Source organism: Nyctereutes procyonoides, unplaced genomic scaffold, assembly GCF_905146905.1.
Source record: "Nyctereutes procyonoides isolate TBG_1078 unplaced genomic scaffold, NYPRO_anot_genome, whole genome shotgun sequence".
NCBI lineage: Eukaryota > Metazoa > Chordata > Mammalia > Carnivora > Canidae > Nyctereutes > Nyctereutes procyonoides.
Window position 1 is genome coordinate 11,150,938 of NW_026575036.1, and position 22,649 is coordinate 11,173,586.

Consider the following 22,649-nt stretch of genomic DNA (forward strand, 5'->3'; position numbering starts at 1 on the left):
TAATACAATCATGAAAACTCAGACACCTATAATCCTGCTACTGATAATCAGGGTTTTTTCCAAGAGCACACAATGAGTTGTAAAATATCTCTGACCAGTTTCTGAACCTGCTACCCAGTGCCATTTCACCTAGACTCCCCTCCACTGACATGAACAATTGAGCTAATTCCTGGTCTGGCATTTGCTGTGTGACCTATGACAAATCATATAATGTCTCTGGGTCTCAATGACATCCTTTATAAATGCTTGGACTAAGTACTCAGAAATAGCCTGAAGCATCATAAAAGAGAGGTACAAAGTATTTTGGTAATTCTATTGAGAAAATAATCACACCTGGCTGGAACAACTGATAAGTACTCCCCATTAGAGCTACTCCACAAAGATAACACTAGGGGTTATTGAGGTTTGTTTGGATTTCAGTAATACATGATTCCAAAGGTAGCAAGGTTCAGTGCAGGATAAGCCTGCGGCACATTTGAGGCACCCAACAATACAGATTTCTGGAGGCTAATGGATGAGGACTAATGGAGGCAAAAAGCACTGGAGACATAATGAAGGGTCTGGAACACCAAGGTAGTGCAGAGCCCCTGACTCTTTCTGGAAGACTCTTATGATCTTTGCAGACTATATTCCAAGAGTCCACTAGCATGTGAATTATATCCCACAGTGGCCCCTGGCATGCTGTGTCATTTATCCTTTCATCCCCGGTGCCCAGAAACAATACCAACATTAAATACTGTTCATAGTATGTGTGTTTGACTTAGTGAATAACCCCAACTAGCCTTTTTCATCTTAACTCTTCCCTAAGGGCCGTGTCCTGGTGGTGCCGTTCACATCATATCATATGAGAATGATGCTTCTTGGACTTTTGAAAACAGCAGTTCTGCCTTCTTTCAAGCTCTGTCTCAGAGAGGTGTACTACTGGAGTTTTCTAGGTAAGAAATAATGAAACCCTGAATGAATGATAGCAATGGGAATGGAAAGGAGAAACAGGTGCCAGTATGATTTATTCTAGGGTGGTTTGGGAGATACATTCTAATACTCTTGACTAGTCAAAGTAAAATCTTACTTTGTTTCTTTCTTCTTTTCCTTTAGAGTGGTTCAATAATAATCTGTTACACAAAATTGGAATTCTTATGTACCTCCGGTTAAGCACAAGCTATTATTGTAAACCTCATTCTTCTGTCAAAAATCCTTATTGACCCCATTTTCCTGTTTTAGGATCTAGTACTTCAATTAAAGCCATCTTTAGCAGTATTTTAAGGAACCAGAGAAAGACAATAAAAAAGTCTGAAATTTACCATTTTTACAAGCATACCAAAAACTCAGATTTATAAGCATTTTTCTTGGGTCCTATGTCATAAGAAACATTTGCCAAAATCTCAGTGACCACTTTTATTTCTGTAATTTGCTTCCCAAACATAGTTTAAATGATGAAGAGAACTAATGCAAAGCAAAAGTCATTTTGATTATAAAGCAAGCGTCTGATTTAAATGAAGTATTTTGAAGTTATGCCCCTTCTATTAATATCCAAGATTCCACTGCATTTCTTTCTATAAGATTAAATTTAAAAATAAAACCTACCACTGCGATCTTTTTAGAATTAGATAGCATATACATAAATTAATAAATAAAATTCTTCCAATTTTAAACATATCAGATGATTAGTATTTACAGAATCAGACCAAAAGTCATTAAGGAACATGATACAAATTTTGTTTGATATCTAACATAAAAGGATAGGTAGCTAGCTAAAAAAAAGAGAAAAAAAAACAAAAAACCCACCTCACTAGGTTTATATTTTATATTTAAGTGTATCACCTTGGGTATTAAACATGCTGCTAGCTATCTCTTAATGAGCACCTGAGCTGTCATTTTTAATAACAGAATGACAATTATTATCTATAAGTTATATTCCCTAAAAATCATTTGTGCAATACTTAAATTTATATAGGTAAGAATAGAAACTTACTATTCCACTTACAAAACAATAGTGTTATTTTATATTACCTGGCACAATACTATAGAAAATGAACTGGACACATATTTACAATAAAAGATCACTTATGCCCAAACACATAGACCATTTCAATATGCAGAGAACGTTATAGAGAATTTTAATAATGAATCTCAGTTGTTCATTGTAGAAAAGGTCATTTGGTCTCTATGAGAAAAATATACATATTCAAGATAAAATATCATAAAACAAATGAGCCAAATACTTGGGCCATTCCAATCTTAGTTTTTTCTCAATTCAAAGCAGGCATGAAAGATGAATACCATACAAACTGAAATTATCTAATTCATCTAAGTACACATGCCATCAATATGTAATACAAGCAATCATCTCATAGCCTATGTAATTCATTGGTTACAGTATACTAGAAACTCTATTTTCAAATACTAAAATTTAAAAAAAATACCTCTTCCACAAAGCTGTCTTTCTTCTCTAGCATTTCTCGTAAAGTCTGAAGAATTTTAATGCACAGCTTTTCTTCTTTCTCCATTAGTTTCTTTGTATGATTAATCAACCTTAAAGCAGAAGATTAAATCTTAAATACAACAGTGCTTTGTCTTCAGGCTATATACTAACATCATATACTAGAGGGAAAAAAGTCAGGCTATTATTTGAAAATATTAAGTAAACATGATATTTTCAAAACTTTTAAAATTACACTTCAGCTCACAAACTTTTAATATAAAATATCCTTTGCTTTACAGGCAGTATATCTCATTGTTTTAAAATTTATTCAAGTAGCATACTTTTAATGGGACACAATACACTAAAAGACCATGAGACACTAATTATCTTCAATCCCATCATATAAACTAAAACAAATTTACTAGTAGAGAAATATGAATATTTGCAGCATATTGTATTATATTATACTATATTATTTTCTATAGGCTATATTACCTTAATTACATAGGCTAAGTAGCGGTACACAACATTGCAACCTTAGATAATGGGCTGCTTTCCAGTTTCCATTAATAATAATGTGCTGGACAGCCCTGGTGGCTCAGTGGTTTAGCGCTGCCTGCAGCCCAGGGTGTGATCCTGGAGACCCAGGATCGAGTCCCCACGTCAGGCTCCCTGCATGGAGCCTGCTTCTCCCTCTGCCTGTGTCTCTGCCTCTCTCTCTCTCTCCTCTCTGTGTATTCTCATGAATAAATAAATAAAATCTTTTAAAAAAATAAAAAAATTAATAATAATGTGCTATTTTTCCCTACTAGGGCTTGGTAGAAACAAGCAGTTATGTGATTAAGGGCGAAAAACCCCAACAACAACAAAGTAATATCAAGACAGTCTATCCACATACTATTTTTACTATAATTTGGGCAAAAATTCTGATTTTATACTGGTACTCTTTGCACTGGTGTTTTGCCAGGAGAAAAGTGTGAGGATCGTAGCTATATACCATCCTAAAGAACTCAAAATTAAGTAAAATGTTTATAATCAGAATGCATAGCTTATCATATATAACTCTGAAAAAGCTGGTTCTCACAATGACCCTGTGAGACGTGTCTTCCTAGAAAAACAGAATGATGTCAAGCACAATGGAATGGTCCCATTTCAATGACATAATGGGATTACTATGGGACATAACCCCGAGGAAAAGTAAGCTTTCACTAGATAATGACTAGTCAGTGCATATCAGGTGTCAAGGTGAAGTACTAGGACTTCCCATGGATTCTCTCAATTCATCCTCACAACAAGCCAATGCTACAGGTTCTACTATTGAGCTCATGAGAAAACAGAGGTCCAGAGAGATAAAGCAACTTGCCTGTAGTTACACAATCATTAAGTGGTGGGATCTGGAAATAGACCTATGTCCATCTTACCACAAAGCCAAGGGTGTGAAGCACCATTCTGTGGTGACATGATCCATTTACTAATCCTTTAAGTCTCAGAGTTACTGTGAAGAGAGTCCCCACACAGACACCTCTTACATGATATGATAAGTATTACAACATAGGTAAAGGCAAATGCCATAATCTACTACATTCTTCTGTAGAAACTTTCTAGGGTTGATCAGAGGTTTCAGTGAAGAGATAACTTTTAATGATGAAGATTTCACCTGGCAGGGAAAGGTGGAGAGAGAAGGCATCCTTCCAAAGGGAACAATATGAACAAAGGGCAGAGGCAGAAAGCTGACCTTCCTGTCCAGGAAATGCTAAGTACTCTGATTGCCAGTTAACAAGCTGGCACATGAAGAATGAAAGAAAAGATTTATAAGAGATGCAATCTGGGTGCCTGGGTAGCTCCGTGGTTGAGTGTCTGCCTTTGGCTCAGGTCATGATCCCGAAGTCCTGGGATCGAGTCCCACATCAGGATCCGTGCTGGGAGCCTGCTTCTCCCTCTGCCTATGTCTCTGCCTCTCTCTCTGCTTCTCTCATGATTGGATAAATAAAATCTTTTTTAAAAAGGGGGGGGAGAGATGCAATCTGAAAAGGAGGAACTGGGAATATTACACTAAAGAGTCTGGAATTTGGTCTATTGAACACAGAGGACTTCTATTTTAAAGGACCCAAATGACCCTGCCTACATGTGAAAGATGACCCAGAAGAGTAAGAACAAGGCAAGGGATGAACAGAGCATGTGATGAGAGTAATCATCCAGGAAGCCATATAGAAATAAAATAGCCAGGACTTGGCAAGTAATGACAAGTCAGAAGCGGAAGAGGAGGAGGAAGGGAAGATGAAGACACTTGAAATTTATGGACAGGGTGAGTAAATAGACAGTGATACTTTTAAGTGATACCCATGTCATGCTGAAAGAGTAGCATACAGTGAAGGAACAGTGATTTCCTTTCAGACATGTGAACTCCGGGCAAGGTGTTCTATATCCACGTGGTCAGGTTGAGCCAGCAGAATAACTGTTATAGAGTTCTCCTTGCAAGGAAAACACCTGCTTTCCTGAAACTTCTGCTATTGGTCCTTTCTCTTGCATGACAGTCCTTTAAGGCATGAACATAGTTTTCATGAGCTTCATAAATTTCCTTTGATTTTCCCCCCTCAGTCTATTTTAATTTTCTTTAACTTTTCTTTAGATAAATACTTCATTCACTAACCATGTGAAAATATCAAGCATGATGGTGAATACTATTTGCTAGGGTATTATAAAAAGTATTCATCCCTTACATGATATCCCAGTTGAGTAAAATCTGTGGCCTTCTAATATGTTTTCTATGATCTAAGTAAAAAATAAGTTGCACAAAACAACTTACCATATAAATACATGTGTGTAGTGTATTAAACTAACACAAAAGTTACTGTATGAGATGTACTCTGATTTTTATGTTTATTTTATTTTTATTTCTCAATTCATTTTTTAAATTAATGGTTGTCTCTCCTCCCTAAATTAATCTTTAAACCCATAAATGATTCACATCCCACAGTTTGATAAACTCTGGGATTATCCTTCATAAGGGAGGAGTAAGTGCTAATTTGAATAGATTGTAACCAGATGCCTTACAGGTTAACACCCACATTGACTTATTCTCTCTTTATTCTCTTCTCTCTCAATTTATGTGACAAAGTAGATATGCGAATTTGGGATCATTCCTGGGATCTATCCCTCACATTCTCCAGCAGACCCATCTGAGTCAACAAGTTCCAAAAAATAAATTCATTTCAGGAAGTCAGAGGCCCAATAAGGCCTCTGGACCTAAGCTCTATTCTCCAGCTAAGCTTTACCAGAGAGCTCTGCGCAGTAATACAAGGCCCCTTGCATAGCTATTAATAAAGTTGGATTCTCATTTTATTAGATATTCTTGCAAATAAAACCCTTGGTTCTTCACAGAGTTAAGGAAGGAGCAGGATAGGCACTAGAGCAGAAAACAGACATTCCTGAGCCGCTGGCCATACTACAATCATAATAGCACAAAAATCTCTTCTCTAACCACTAAAGTATGTAACATCTTTTTTTCCCCCATCTGAGTGTAATATCTGCAATACGTTCCCACTATTATATTGCTCCATTTCTTCTCCTTTTAGTTACCTGGTATTGCAACAAATTTGCTTTTAGCACATGTTCAGCACAGACCAATATTTTCTTGGCATTTTGAGTTACTTTATATATTTTCATAGACCTACATCTACATCTTTAACTAGACAGGTGTCATCCAATAGAACTTTTTTTGCAATCATTGAAATGTTCACTATCTGTGCTATCAAATTTGTTGATCACTAGCCACATTTGGCAATTAAGCACTTAAAATGTGGCAAATATAACTGAGGAACTGAAGATTTTATTTTTATTAATTTAAATTTTAATTTAAATAGTTACATGTAACTAGTAACAGCTGTATTGACAGCCTAATTCTTGACAGAGTCAGCAAACTTTTTTTCCCTAAAGGAGCCAAAGAGTAAACATTTTAGGTCTCGTGGGCTCCCCCAATAACCTCTGTGACAACTAGGTGACACCGCTAATAGTAGCCACACACAATATATGAATGAAAATGTGTAGCTGTATTTCAATAAAACTTTATTTGCAAAAAATGATCAAAAGGTCCAATTTACCCTGAAGCCCAGGGTTTGCCAGCCCCTGTCCTAGACTATCAAGTCTCTGGGATATATCCATAGCATCATATTAATTTCCTGGAATTGCAATTCTCATTTACTACACAGTTTTTAATTCACATTCTATGCATTGATATACATCCACAAGAGGTAAAGAGTATTTCTCAAAGACCCTATTTTCATACTGAACTACTAGTGAATAGTTCTACTTATTTTTTTTCTAATGGTTTCCATGATCATCAGTTTTGCGGATACTCTGGATCTCTTCAGTAAAAATTCTTATTAGAAGACTGGCAAGTGTCCAAACACATTCTTCCTCGTCCCCATAAGATATAGTGGGTCTAGAACTAAGCATCCACAATTCTGGTCATAATACAGAAACCCTGCCTATTCTTCAACATGATTCCTACTGTCAGTTCTCACCCCATTTCTTGTTTTCTCTCCCCAAATCCAGCTTAACCGGTAAAAGGAAGGAACACACTTCTTGTGTCCCCTAGTCCTTCCATCTTTGCCTCCCACATCAGAGTTGATTTGCGGGGGGGGTGTTGCAATATCCTCAGCCATGGAGGAATTAGCTGTGATGGATATGGTCAAAGGGGTTGGCAGCCTTCTCCAACTCTCCATCCAAGAAGACAAGTACCTCTGACTGGCCTTCTTGAGCGAATCACTCAGAGTGCCCTCAACATTCAGATATGTCTCTTTTTCTGGAGCTAATTACAGTTTCTCTCACAACTTGCAGCTCTTCCTTGAGAATTGCTCTTTTACCACTAAAATGGAAACATTCTGGGATAAACACATCAGTTATACTAGATCTGACAATACCACAAAAATGGTTAAAGAAGTAGATGAGAAGGCTGCAGATGAAGATGGTCAAAGTGGCATGGCAGAGGGCTGGGCGGAGACGCCACAGCGCTTCACCTGAAACATGCCTCAGCCTTCCTGCTGCTAAAATGAGCCTGAACTTTCAATCTCTCAGAGTGTTTGTGCAAGACCTCAATAAATCCTAGTTCCCCTTCCTTCCTCTCTATTAATGAAAAGAAGTGACTTTAAACAGGAATCATTTTGAAGGTCACATCACATAGTGTGAGTGGAATTAGAAAGGAATAGAGATGAATTAGAATCAAAATATTATTTCATGTGCTATTCCATGTCCAATAACGACATTTTATTTTCAGTAAATTTTAGTAAAATATAACATGGCCCTCTCAAAATAAAATTTCAACTGAATCAAATCAAAAATTTTAGAAGTATATTTTAACATGGATGTCAGATCTTTCACATATTCTGTGGATTGTCATCATGTACCAGCAGAGTTAAAAAGCAGAAATGTGTTAAAGGCCATCTGGGTTTTGTAACTCTAGTAGAATCTCAGATTATACCCACTTACTTGGACATGAAAGCGCCACATCTTATTCTTGCATCACTCCCCTCAGGGAACAGTAGTTCTGGGCTGTACAACACATCAACCAACACTGAGAATTCAGCCTGCATCATCGGGCTGAACTGTTGCTCCAAGGAGGCCACTACATCCTAAGGAATAAAGCACAAGAGAACCCACATGAAGACCCAAGGCAGATCTCATCATTTGAAGATTATGACAAGCCTAAGAATACTAACCAGATATAAGACATGGGAATTTCAGAGCTATACCCTCCCTTCCCATGGCATCAAGTGTCTGTGCCTTAGGTGTGTTAGCTGGTTTTCTGTATGGATACTGCTTGGGTCACCTTTTTCATTTATAAGATAAGAGACAGGTGGATAGGAATATTATTTCTAAGAATATATATACAAGGTTGAAAAGTCAGTGAAGTCACTACTACAAGCCCTATAGTATCCAGGATTTTAATGGAGACATGATAGGTATTTAGCAAATTAGAATAAATTGGGGTATGCTTGAGGAACAGCTTAAAAAAAAAGATCCCATATGTATTTCTGGTCATCTGGAATGAACCATATCTTCCAATGGGGAAATTCCTTGATATATTCTTTGAAGCAGTACTAGCACTTCACAAAGGTTCAATGACATTTAATACTATTTCAAATTACATCTTTTTGATAGACATTATTGGTCACCTACCCAACAGCCTTTCTTCATCCTTCTCCTTGCTGATAGGATCCCCATGTTGTTTCTCAATTAGGCAGCAACATCCTCTGGGAGAATGAGCCTCCTCAGTTTAGGGTCATGGTTGATTAGTTTAAGCCAGTCATGGTCATTCTAGTTTCCCTGCCAGTGATTAGTCTAGACATGATTATGTGGCACAGTCCTAGCTAACAGGACACAGGGTGATGCCAGCTGAGCAGGCAGTGGTGTGGGTTAGGGGAGGCAGGAGTGAACTCTTTTGAAACTACCTACGGCTCTAAGGACAGCTTAAGAATATGAACCCAAAATGTAAAGCAGCCCTCATTTGACTTTTGGAAACCAGCCTTAAGCTGAAGGCCAACAGACCAACAATGTTAGGGTCCTGACCTGTTGAGCTATTAACCAATGTGAAAAGAGCCCCAACTGCAGATTCCTTGCTATGTGCAATGATATGTTTTTTATTGTTTAAGACACTTATAATTAAAATTGTGTTAATTATAGCTGAAAGTATTCTCACTGACATGTTTCCAAAACGATCTGTGGGCAATGACAATTTACTGAGCATTCTTTAATATAATGACTAAAGCATCCCTTTTTTTTGTTTTTAAAATAACTATGTTAAAAGACAAAAAAAACCCTTCTCACATAAAGCAATATTTTATTCAGACGTACCCTGTGATATATTTTGGTCAGCAGAAAACTGATTGCCAATCACTTATTGTTACTTTCAGGTAGAACATCATAGATCTCTCTTGATCTCTTATGGCTAGATTTCTCTCTTGATCTCTTATGGCTAGATTTCAGGAGTTAACTCTTGTTTACTCTTTCTTCCCTTTTTAACAAAAGTGATCATTTCTACTTCAACTATTCTAACAAGCTTTCTGAGAAATTTCTGATGACAGCTGAAAGAAACTACCGGGAAGGCAATAACACAAGTTGGAAACTAGATATTATATAATGTGGTGAGAGAATATGTTTATCAAATGTGGTCATATTTAATAAAATGCTGCTAAAATATGACTATCTTTCAGTTTACCTCTCTTCATTTCATTTACTAAACAAATTGTGTTCAGGCTCCTATGGTGTGAATACTGTCTTCAGTTTTTATTTTGATCATAGGCCAATTATGTAATCTCTCTAACTTGTTAGTTCTCCATGTGAAAAGTTAGGATAATGATCCTCACAACCACATGAGTTTGCTGTGAGGATTAAAGAGTACACAGAATAGCCTCTAACACATACCGGCCACATATTATTCCTTAATAAATGTAATCATTACTGTTGAGTACCAGTTAGTTGCAATCATCTCCCTATTAACAAATCCAGTGGTTACTTTGCTGTGCTCGTCTTACCCAACCACTTCTAAGGTTTAAACTTACACACCTGTTTCTATGCTGTCAAAACCTTTTTGCCCTTGGCTTCTGTGACATCACACTTTCTCTATTTTCCACCTATGTCCTGACCATTTCTTCACCAACTCCCAGTAGTTCCTGATCCTTTCTTATGAGAAATCTCATCCAAGTCCATGGCTTTAATATCATTTATATGCTAGAACATTCCACATTTATATTTCCTGCATAGACATCTTTCCAAACCACTCTAGACTCAAAAATCCAACTGCCTGTTTGACATGCTCACGTGTATATCTAAATAGGCAACTCAAACTTAAAAATCCCACACACAGAATTCCTAAATATAATTCTCCTATTCTTCCCTATCTTAGAGATAATTCAATCATATCATATCCTCTATTCTTTTTCTCCAATATCCCACAACTCATCCACCCATCTACCAAGTGCTGTTGGCCCTGCAACCAAATCTATCTAAAATTCATCTACTTCTCTTCATTCTTATCTCTACCTCCTTAAGCCAAGCTGCCATCGTCTTTTGCCTGAATTAATACAAGAGAGTCACCGCTTCTATGTGTGGACCATATAATCCATACATCACTCAAAATCCAGTGACCTTTTAAAAAGTAAACCATGTCATTCTTATCCTCTACTGAAAATCTACAATGATTTGCCATCTCACTTAGAATAAAATCCAAATGCCTTATCGTGCAAGTCTCTACATGGTTTGGCCTCTAATTTCATAATCCTTTCCTCCTTTGCTCACTAAACTTCTACCCCAGTGGGCTTCTTTTGGCTCCTCAAATCCACTGACTTCAATCCTGCCTAAGTACCTTTGCATTTATTATTCCCTCCCAATAAAAATCTCTGTTCTCAAATCTTTGAACAGATTATTCCTCTTCCTCATTTAGTTCTCAGCTCAAATGTCACCTCAACAGAGAAGAATTCCTTACTGTAAGATCCTTCTCCCAGTATTTCTTCACCATGTTGTTACTGTGCTTTATTTTATTCATAGCAATTTTAATTATCTAACATTATATCATTCATCTATAATGGGTGAGAATGTGTGCCCCATGGGAACACAGAGATCACAGCTCCATCTCTAGCACACAGTGGCTGATATTGAGTTTTAACCAAATACATATTTACTGAATTAATGCCAACGAGTGTACCAAAGGATGTGTACCAAGGCATGCCCTTTCTATACTGGCTAACATTCCTATCCATCTCTCTTCTGAAATGTTCTATTCTTTTTGCTCTCATAAACTTGACTCCTCTTCTTTCTGACTCTGCCTTTTGTCTCTCTTATTTAGCCATTCTGTCACTCCTGACCTCTTACAAGATGTTCTTTGTTTTTCTTATCACTATATTCTCCCTTTTAGTGACACCATCTGCTGTCCCTGCTCCAACGAATATCTCCAAATATAGACTTAACTTTCAATAAATTTAATAGCCTGTTAATGTGATTCAGCATATTATCAATGACCATGGCCAACTTCCTTCTACTGTATTCTCTCCTTCTCTCCCACAATAAAACGTCTTAATAATAGCACCTAGTCTCCAATCATCAGTTTCTCTTAAACATCTCTCATTCCCTCTGGTATCTCCACCCAAGGCAGGTCTGTTGTAACCTGTTTCTTCAATTCATTCATACCGCCACCTGGCTGAGACATTTAGTGATTCTTTTTTTTTTTTCCTTTTTCCTTTTTCCTTTTTTTTTTTTTTTTTTTTTTTAGAGAGAGAGAAAAGGTGGGGAGGTGAGAAGGAGAAAGCGACAGAGAATCTTAAGCAGGCTCCACATTCAATGCAGGGCCCAATATGGGGCTCAATCTTATGACCCTGAGATCATGACCTGAGCCAAAATCAGGAGTGAGGTGCTTAACTGACTGAGCCACTGAGGCACCCCAGATACTTAGTGATTCTTAACTACTCCTCCCTCTTCTAGTCTCTTTCTGATCATTCTTTCCTGCACACCAATAACTGTTTAATAATTTATAATGACATTTTCATCCAAATTTTTAATGACCTATAGCCTTCAAGTTTTTCATACTGAGTCTAACTTGTCTTTTTAATCACATATAACACTAAGCTATTAAAATTCTGAACCTCCACCAATTTTTCTACATGTGACCTCTTGCAATATTTATTCCAGTTCATGTCTTGACTATTCTCCAAGCCAAACAATTTCCTCAAACCATACCCTAATTTACTCCATGAAATTGTCTACAATTACGTGGGTGGGAAGATTTCTCTGATGGGTTGAATTGTGTCTCCATAACAAAACTCATATGTTGAAGTACTTCAGAATGGGACTATAATTGTAGATAGGGCCTTTAAAGAGGTAATTAAGGTAAAATGAATTCATATGGGCAGCTCTAATCCATTATGACTGGTGTCCCTATAAGAAGAGGGAATAACGATACAGACATGTATGTGCACAGAGGAAGGAACATATGAGGATACAGTGACCAAGCAGCCACCTGCAAGCCAAGGAAAGGGACTTCACAAGAAAACAAACCTGCTACCACCTTGATCTTGGGCTTCTAACTCCAGAACTGTGACAAAATAAATTTTTATTGGTTAAACCACCCTGTCTATGGTATTGTGACGGCAGCCTGAGCAGATGAATACAATGTCTCTCTTTACTCCATGGCCCAGAATCCAGGCCAAACACAGGATTGGGATACTGTGCAAATAATGTGAGACTAAAGGTGTTTACACCACTTTCACCAAAAGACTCAAAGAGAATACTAAGAGATAAACCGAAGCAAGTTATGAATATTTAATTTATTACATGAGACTTTATGGTAACTTGTTTTTCCATTTTTATTATTATTATCATTTTGATATTAAAACCCATTACAAACAAATAAATAAATCAATCCCATTACTATGCTATCAAACATATTAAATAATATATCATTATTTTTACACAGAACTAAAAATAACAAATTTTACATGGAAGCCATGCTTTTAAAAAGGGTAATATTGGTAGGGAATTGTAAGGTAAAGCCTAGTCCCCAAATAGAACTTGATATTTTTAAACATATTCTACTTGCATTACTACATATATTAAAAATTATAACTTAGAAAATGGTAAGCCATTGCATGCTCTTATTGTACCTGTAACTTTTCAATAATATTTCTGTAATCCCAAGCAGGCCCTCCAAGAGCTTCCTTAAAGCGTGGTCCAGAGCGAGCTGATAGTCTCCAACCCATGGCTGCTCTCTGCACCATATTGGAATGGCTCTTCAGGAAAAGAGTATTAACTTGACTGTCCAAATCCACTGGAATGGCGATCCCACGATTCTTTGCTAAAAAAAAAAAAAGAAAGAATTAAAATATTTTTCTCTTAAAAAATATTTTTCTCTTTTAATTTGACTACAGCTTCTTACACATTACTGAAATAATTTTATAAACATAGAACAAATAGAAAAAATATAAGTTCTGTGATATAATTAACAGTATGATGACTATACTTAAAACTGTATCATATATTTGAAATTGTCTAATAGAATAAGTATTAAAAGCTCTCATCACAAGAAAAAATTCTAACTATGTGAGGTGATGGGCATTAATTAAATTTATTGTGACAATCATTTTGCTACATATGAATATACTAAGTTATTATGTTGTGCACCCTAGATGAATATGATCTTATATGTCAATTATATCTCAATAAAACTAGAAAAAAAGGGGAAAAATCAAATCTTTAAGCACTGTCATTAAATCATTTTCTGTAACTACAAAAGCCTTTAATTTGAAAGCATTTCAATTCTTATGGCCAATTATTAAAGTGAGCTCATTAAACATTCAAGACCTTATTTGATTTCTTGATGATTAATGTTTGAAATGCACTTCACACAGCATCAATATAGAAAAACAGTGTAAAACAACCATGCAAACGTGTACTTTCCCAGCTGCCAAGGAAAATAAGAACGCAGACAGAAAACACATGATAAAATCCTGCCAGTCTATTCATTAGTATAATTGATGTGCATGCATGCATGCACACACATGTGTGCACACACAAAATCTCATGTAGTAAAACAGCTATAAAATAGACATTTCAGTGAATCTGGGAAAGAAGGACTCATATGAACAATGTGTGCCCTCTTCAATTGCAGATTTTTTATATTCCTTAAGGTTTTATTTCATCAGACTTCTATCACAGTACTGGAAAAATGAGAATGCCTCCCATAAGAAAAACAGAAATGTTAAAACATTTTTGTAAGCAGAATGAAGATAGGATGAGTCCATCAGAGAAGGACAAGGATCATACACTGCTCTACAAGAGATAAGAGTGGTAACAGGTCTTCCTCAGAACAGAGTCAACCAACACCAAGAGTGATAATAGGGGAGTTATCTGGGCAACTCTTTAAAGACCAGCATGTACATCGCTGGGGAAGTTAAGGTCCTCCTCCCTCTGACTAGCATAAACAGAGCAGTTAGCAACAGCAGTTTTTACCTAGAGGATAAAGTTAGGGAACCACAGAAACGTCCTCTCATGAAAATGAAATTCCTGCCTGGAGATAATGCCAAATGAAGGTGTCAGGACTTGACAGAGAAGCTTGAAGTAACTCCAAAGATCTTCATCAAATAAGGAGTAGAATAAGGGAGAGATAAGAGGCAGCTCCAGTGAAAAGAGAAAATGTACAAGACTCTAACTCCTGAGCAAAGCTCTCCTACTTTACCCCTTGTTAGTATTCTCAGCTGTTTTTCTGCTTCACACAGGTGCACACACACACACACACACCCCCCAAAGGAAAGTCTGCATATCATTTCTCAGCCCCTTACCCAAAACTCTGGGTCAGATGTGTCATTTATACAAGAATGCTAGCAGAGAAACAGACCCTCAAAACTGCAGTGGATCCCATACAGTCAGCACAGGCCTTTATAACCAAGATCACACCACCAAGAATCATAGAGAAAACTAAGAGCATTAAGAATAACTGGTCCAGTGAAAACAGAAAGGATTCAGGGAAGAACGAAAAATATTTAAATAATTCTGATTATTGTCTTCAGAAAATGTGAGTATATACTACTAGAAAATCAGCAATAGAAATCTTGGAAATTAAAATATAATTGCACAAATAAACATTTCAAAATGGCTGAAAAAGAAAAGGATAAGAATAAAGACCAAGTTGATAATCTGGGAAAGTCAAAGAATCTTCTAGAACATAAAGCATAAAAGATCAAAAGGGATAATAAAACAGAGAATATGAAATAGAAAGAGTCATTCAGGAAGTCACATATCTAAAATATATAAGTTTCAGGAAGAAATATCAGAGACAATAGAAGGGAAGAAATTATTAAGAAAATAATAAATGACAATTGCTTGATCTGAAGAAAGATGCATGTCTTCAAACTGAAAGGGCCCACTGTGTGTTTGACAGGATTAAATAAGCATATTGACCATATTCTGGTAAAAACTGACACTGCTATCATGGGTTGATTGTGCTACCCAAATATATATGTTCAAGTCTAAATCATAGGTGCCTGTGAATGTGACCTTATTTGGAAATAGGGTCTTAGTAAATGTATTCAAGTTAAGACAAGGTCATACTAAATTAGGGTGGGCCCTCATCCAATTCAACTGGTGTTCTTATAAGAAAGAGGTAACAGAAACAGACACACAGGGGGAAGAATGCCATGTGAAGATCAAGGGAGAGATAGGATTTATGGAGCTTCAAGGCAAGGAATGCCAAGGACTGGCAGCAAACAATGGAATTGAAGAAAAATGCATGAGGTCTCAGTATGTCGCCACTGACACCTCGATTTCAGACTTCTAGCCTCCAAAATTGTGAAATTTCTATTATTGTAAGCCACCTACTTCTGGAAATCTGTTATGGTTGCCCGACAAAACTAATTTAAATGCCAACAGCCAAGAGAAAATGCAGGAACTTCCAGAGAAAAAAGAGGATTTCTATAGAAAAGAGATTGGCAACACCAAACTTCTCAGCATCAGTATTGTATGCTAGAAACAACAGAATAATATTTTTAAGAGCTAATGGGCAACAAATTTTGAAACTAGGAGTTTATATCCATCTGAATTGAAAATCAAAAGTGATATCTGAATTAAAAACATGTCAGAACATGTGAGTCTCAGAATTTTTTCTCTAAACCCACCATGAAAATCACTCAACAAAAGGGAGAAAGGAATCCAAGAAAGTGTCAAAGTGAATACAAGAAATCATGGCAACTGAGTATGAACCTGAAGAAGAAAAAGCAAGACACAAGTGAAGGAAGATCCATTAGATACTAATGGTTAGGAAATTTTCTCCCAGTTGGTAAAGTCTCAATATCATCACACAACATCTTTGTCTCTAATTGCTATAGAGTGAAGAAAATATTTATGTATCAGAGTATTATAAGCTCTGATCACTGATTTTTAAATTGTATCATCCTATAAAAGATTTCATTGTATTTCCAAATAGAATACAAATTTCAGAAATCATAACAACATAAAACCAATCATCTAAGCAGTAATTAGAACACAGAGTGGGAGAGAAGAGGTCAAAATGAAGGCAATGTTATATTCCTTATCTTTCAGCATGGAGATACAGATATTATTTACAGCTATTAAATCAAGAGACAGAGATATAAGGATATGATATAGAAACCACGATAGTCTCTGGAAGACTTTTTTTAAACGAATGAAACGAAAAGAAAGAGAGAATGGTCTTGCTTCATATAATAAAAGGAAACCACAACAACAGTAGGCAGTACTAGTTCTACTGGTGAAAATTCTCTGAAGTTGAAAGATACTTTAAAACTTCCTTGAAAACAGGTAATTTTAGCTACCAACACAAGAAGGTACCAATTTAAATAAGAGCTCTAGCTGAAATTTAAGGAAATAATAAATATTGCTCTAAGGTAACCCTAAAGAATCAACTGCACCACCGACCAGATTTCCCTAGGGAATGGTTTCCCATAGTCATTGTAAATGTCCCTTTTCCAAAGCATACGTTGTCTCCATTTATGTCCATTACACACACAGAGCAACGGCACTCCTGTTCCATCTGAAGGACAGACGGCCTGAGCACTGCCAAGCTGCACATATTTTTATAAATACTCAATCCTGCACCACGATCAAATCCTGGCGAGACTTCCATCCCTTTCTGGCTGCTTCACACATAAGCTGGGCTTGCTCTGAACATTCGAAAGTTAAACAGAAGACAATGCTGTTATATGTTATTTTCAAAGCAAAGAAAAAACAAAAATTTATAAACTTCAATGTTCATCAAAATATATTATAATGAAGTTTACACCAACATTTAAAATATAGAGGAGGGAATTGGGATTTATCTCCCCTTTAGGAATCAGGTACATGAGATACAACTGACCATCAAGCAAGCGTTGTTGCTATCAATAGAACTTACGCGAAGTACTCAATGAATATTTTTCTAATGACACCAGTGGAGAGGCAGTCCAATGGCAGCACCTCTGCTGTTCTCAGCAGTGCAAGCTTCTAATTAGTGATCTCAGGAGAAACACACCCACCCCAGATGTTGTTGCCACTACTCCACTATGGCCAACAGCATGGACAGACGAGGCTCAGGAGAATTAGCTATCCCAAACTTTGTCGAAAAGGTTTTTCATTTGTTTGTTTGCTTTCCCCAAATTGTACTACGTTACTTGGGTATTTTCTAGTCTCCTGTCCTAATCCTAGCACAAATTGTGCATTACAATTTAACTGAATAAAAGAAAAGCTCTTTACTTTCTCCTGACTAAGGTAAGCTCTAGCCAAGAGCTAAATCACAATTTCTAAGTAATAAAAGAAAATTAACTATGCAATTGGGGAAAAGAGAATTTGAGTTAAAATAAGTAAGCCATGGAAATAACGATGGAAATTTTTCAAGCAATTATAAAAATATTAATCCCTTTAAAAGTATGGCTTGAAATATATTCTCTGCACTGTCAAAATATTATAAATATTAATTCAAAAGCAAAACTGACAATGCTAATTAGCTTTCCATATATTATTGAAAAATTAAAGCAGAAAAGAAAATTGTGACTAGGAAAAGAACGAATTCATGATATAACTTACAAAACAATAACTAGAATATTTTTCAAATGCAAACAAAAATATAATCCAAACTTAGCTTGCTTTTATTAAATTAGGAAAATTCTGGTACAAATAGTACAGTATATTGAAATGTGAACTAGAATGTATTTTGGGAATTACTGGCTATTCCCCCCCCCTCTCATTAAGAAAGAACTAATGAATTTACTACAGCAGTCATTCTTCTGGCCTGTAACATTAACTTCAACTGTGTGCTTTAATGGAAAGAGTCCCGTTGAAGCTTAAAATGTAAAAAAGAAATGTTCTTATTTCTCTTCTAAATTAGAATGCAATTGGGATACTATCTTGCTAAGGATGTTTTGTCACAGAGTAAGTATATGGAGTTCTTCTAGAAACTAATAGTAGAAAGGATGGGCTGTTATTAACGCATTTATCTTTTGTGGAGCTCTGCCTAGAGATAGCTAGTTCCCTAAAATGAGCTATCTTTATTCACAGGTATTTTGATGATTTGGCTAAGCTACTAATTAGGCTTATAAATCCTGAAGATTCTCTGGATATGACTAGTCTTTGTAGTGATTTTCAGATGTAATCGAAGTCTATTTCTAATTATTATTCATTAAATATTGCACATTATGCGAAATTTTTTAATTAGACAAAATCACTGATGGTATCTGCCAGAACAAAATCTCTGAGAACACACATATTGCAGTGATAGGTGCCATGGAAAAAAATGCTTAGATAGATAAACTGACAGGTAGGGGGGAAGGGAACAGCAAGATTCAGCAGTAATTAGAACACCTGCTTGGTTGTCAAGCCCTACGGGACAGGCCCACAGGAACCAGAACAGTTGGTGCACAAGGAAGGTGTAATGGAGTGGGCAGTGGTGTCTTTTTCTGTACCATGTCACGATATACGAAGTAAGTCTCTACCGAAGCACTAGTGTTGTTAAATGCAAAGAACATTAAAGATATGAAATGCATCTTTCCTGTTTGGCACTCATGTATACTCACTTAATCCCCAAATTGAATAAAGACTATAATTTTATGGGTTATGCAATAACTAGTATTGGCACACCTGACCAGTCATCTGGAAAAAATAAAGCTGATTCCATACCTTCTACCTTATAACTAAATATATTCCAGATAGTTCGAAATTGTACACAGCCCCACCAAATACACAAACAAACTAAAACCATGAAAATTCTCAATGGGAATTTAAAAAACATCTCAGACTGATCAAGGCCATCATGAAGATGAAAGAAAACCTGTAAGCCTAATAGAAAATAAATTTTTGTACACCCCAAAAATAAAATAAAAATTCAAATGACAATTGAAAAAAGCTTTTTTAAATTGTTACTTATGGGCAAAGAGCATATTTCCTTAACAAATAAGGGGTTATAATGATTAAGAAACTGTTAAGAAAAAAAAAAAACCTTTAGAAAAAGTAAGCAAAGTATAAGAAGTGACAAGCCACAGGAAAGGAAATACCAATGACTCAATAATATGGATAGATTTTTTTCTTCACTCATTAAAAGAGAAACATATATGACAATACTTTTATTTATAATGATATTTTCCATGACTATATTTATAAGGATATTATCGATAACGGTATGATTGGCAAAGATCTAAGAATTTGATAATGACATGTTATCAAGGGGGAAAATGCTCTCCTACATCACTGGTGACATGTAAATTAAATGATCTCTAAAGAGGGCAGTGCCTGTCAAAATTTAAATACCCAGAAATTCTATTCATAGGTATTTACCTTATTCTCCCTCATATATGAAATGATTAGATACAACATAAATATCTAGCCAATAGGGTTAAATAATTTAGAATATAGGCACATAATAAGATACTATGTAGTCAATGATAAGAGTAGGATATTGACTCATTTATTTGTATTCATCCATTTATTTTATTCATGCAATAAATATTTATTGAGTATCTACTGAGCTTTAGGTACTACCTCAGGCTCTAATACTATAACAGATAAGGTATTTAGTATTGCTTAGTTAAGACACTTATTCTGCTCTGTGATTTCTGTACCTGTTATATTTACTCCCAATGTACTAGAAATTTATTGAGGGCAGGAAATACAGTTTGAGATTTTATTTGCCAAACAATTAAAATAGTATGTTTCAGAAAGCAAGGATCATTATGAATCAATGAATACGTGAAAAAGATTATAGGATTTTGTCCTATCTTGTAGCTTATTCAGATTTAACTTTTAAAAAGGAATAATGTTTTTAAAAACTAGAGTTATGGGGGTGCCTTATTTCAAACTCATCATACAATCAACTGTAACACCCTAGGTAGATTAAAAATAGATTTGGTTGTTTAATAGACACTGAATTTCTCTCCTCAAAGGGTTACTATTTTCTACATGTTCAAATTTTTTGGGAACAATTGGCTTGAAGATTGATGTTCATTATTCAAACCATTTGTAGAAGATATTTTACAGAATTTCCATTTGGAAAAAAGATTCTGTTGCCAACAAAGTACCCAACATTAATCCCCCCAAATCATTTGAAGATTATGAAACACATGGAGCAAAATTCTTTTTTAAGTGAAATAATATGGGAGTAATTTTTGGATTCTTTTTCTCAAATTACTTCTAACATGTGTTATTGTGTTTTCTATACAAGAGTAAACTGAGGAACAGGAACTGACCAAGAGCATTAAAGACATGGCCTTAATGGCCCTAACATTTCTCAAATCTCAGTGAACACCATGGTGTGCATCTATTCCAGAGGTCTCCATCCTGACTTGCTCCCAAACCAGCCTTACTTTACGTTATTCAGGGTAGAGAATGATAGACATGTGTATGCCTTACATTCCAGTTAGGCACCCTTGCAGCTGATGACATTGCCTGGGAATTCACATTTATTATCACTTAAGACCCTGTATCTTCCTACCAATTTCAAATTTGACATAAATTGGAAGAAAGTGTAGCAATGGAGGTTAATGATTGGTAATTTCTGCAGATACAAATCTTCAAAAGCATCTCAGCTTTTAGAAGCTTAGGAAGTTTGTTTGGATAAACCTAACATGATACACATGGTACATTCACAATTGATCACAGCTTCCATTTTATTTTTTTTAAAGTTCTATAGATTTTTAGGGCTTCTTTTTTTTTAAGATTTTATTTATTTATTCATGAGAGACAGAGAGAGAGAGGCAGAGACACAGGCAGAGGGAGAAGCAGGCTCCATGCTGGGAGCCCTAGTGGGACTCAATCCTGGGTCTGCAGGATCAGGCCCTGGACTGAAGGCGACCCTAAACCGCTAAGCCACCCGGGCTGCCCCAGCTTCCATTTTAAATGCTTATGAAGTTTTATCAGAAAAACTGAACGTGACATAATAAATGCACAACTGATCATGGCCTCAATACATCTGATAGTAGCTGATAAAAGTTTCTGGAGTATTCATTAAGGAAAAAAAAAGACAAATAACTGATAGGAAGTGCTCTTTTTCTATGAGGACTTCCTCTCAAACACCTACTAACTTAATTCACTATCTCCTTACCTTCTTTTTAAGTTTTCTGAAAATTGTATGCATTCATTTCACATACCCTTAAATCAAGATGGTAATCTTGATCTGTATTTTGTATCTTAAAGGCATAAAACAGGTAAGGCTTGTTTAAACTGATTTGTGATAGTAGAACATCACAAATGTCTGTTAGCCTATCCATTTAGAAGATCCCAGCTCTGTCCCCACCCGACTGTGTGACCTTGGACAAGCTGCCTCACCTTGCTGAACTCACATCTTCACTGTAAAATGGGGTAAAAAGTATGCCCACATCATAAAGTTTACCACACTGTCTGACACTCAATAAACACTCACTGCTCTCAGCAATATAAGCACTGACTAAAGAAGTGCTCTTCCTTTTACTACCTTTTGTATCTAATGTACAAATAACAATGAGAATTAAGAATTTTTGATGATAGATGAGTTGAGCTTATGTACTTGAGAGCACTTTACAAATTGTGAAGTGTTTTATAAATGTTAACTCAACAGAAGATTCCTGATTTAGAGTGGTTTGACTTCACAATTTTTCGACTTTACAGTGGTGCAAAAGTGATACACATTCAGTAGAAAATTGTACTTTTGAGTTTTGACTTTTGATCTTTTCCCAGGCTAGTGATATGCAGTAGAATCCTCTCTCATGACGCTGGACAGTGGCAGCCACAGTTCCACTGACTAGTCACATAATCATGAGGGTTCTGCATCCATACAATCATTCTGTTTTTTACTTTTGGTACAATATTCAATAAATTACATGAGATATTTGACACTTTATTAAAGAATAAAAGCTTTGTGTTAGATTATCTTGCCTAACCGTAGGCTAATGTAAATGACCCAAGAACATTTAAGGCAGGCTAGGCTAGGCTATTTTGTTCAGTAGGTTAGATGTATTAAATGTATTTTAGACCTTAGGATATTTTCAAGTTAGGAGGGGTTTGTAGGGATGTAACCCATCATAAGTTGAGGAAGATCTATAAGGGATATTTGCATTTATACGAATGTGTTTACCAATTTATAAATGCCCTGAACATTTCCTTTATAAAAACAGTGTTCTCTTGGCTTTTGCTTAAGTATGTATCCTCTTTGTTTTCTCCAACATTATAAATTCTAACATATTTGAATTGTGTTAAATGGTAGAGCCTC

General features: G+C 35.9%; 1 protein-coding gene across 1 annotated transcript in view; it reads right to left on the reverse strand.

Annotated features, from left to right (window-relative positions):
- ITPR2 (inositol 1,4,5-trisphosphate receptor type 2) overlaps positions 1-22,649 on the reverse strand; it is a 469,109-nt gene that overhangs the window by 211,905 nt on the left and 234,555 nt on the right. The window contains exons 35-37 of the mRNA XM_055318489.1: positions 13,075-13,265; positions 7,910-8,052; positions 2,424-2,532 (exon numbers count right to left, since the gene is read on the reverse strand). Coding sequence (XP_055174464.1) covers positions 2,424-2,532; positions 7,910-8,052; positions 13,075-13,265 — 443 coding nt within the window. The remainder of the gene's footprint in view (positions 1-2,423; positions 2,533-7,909; positions 8,053-13,074; positions 13,266-22,649) is intronic.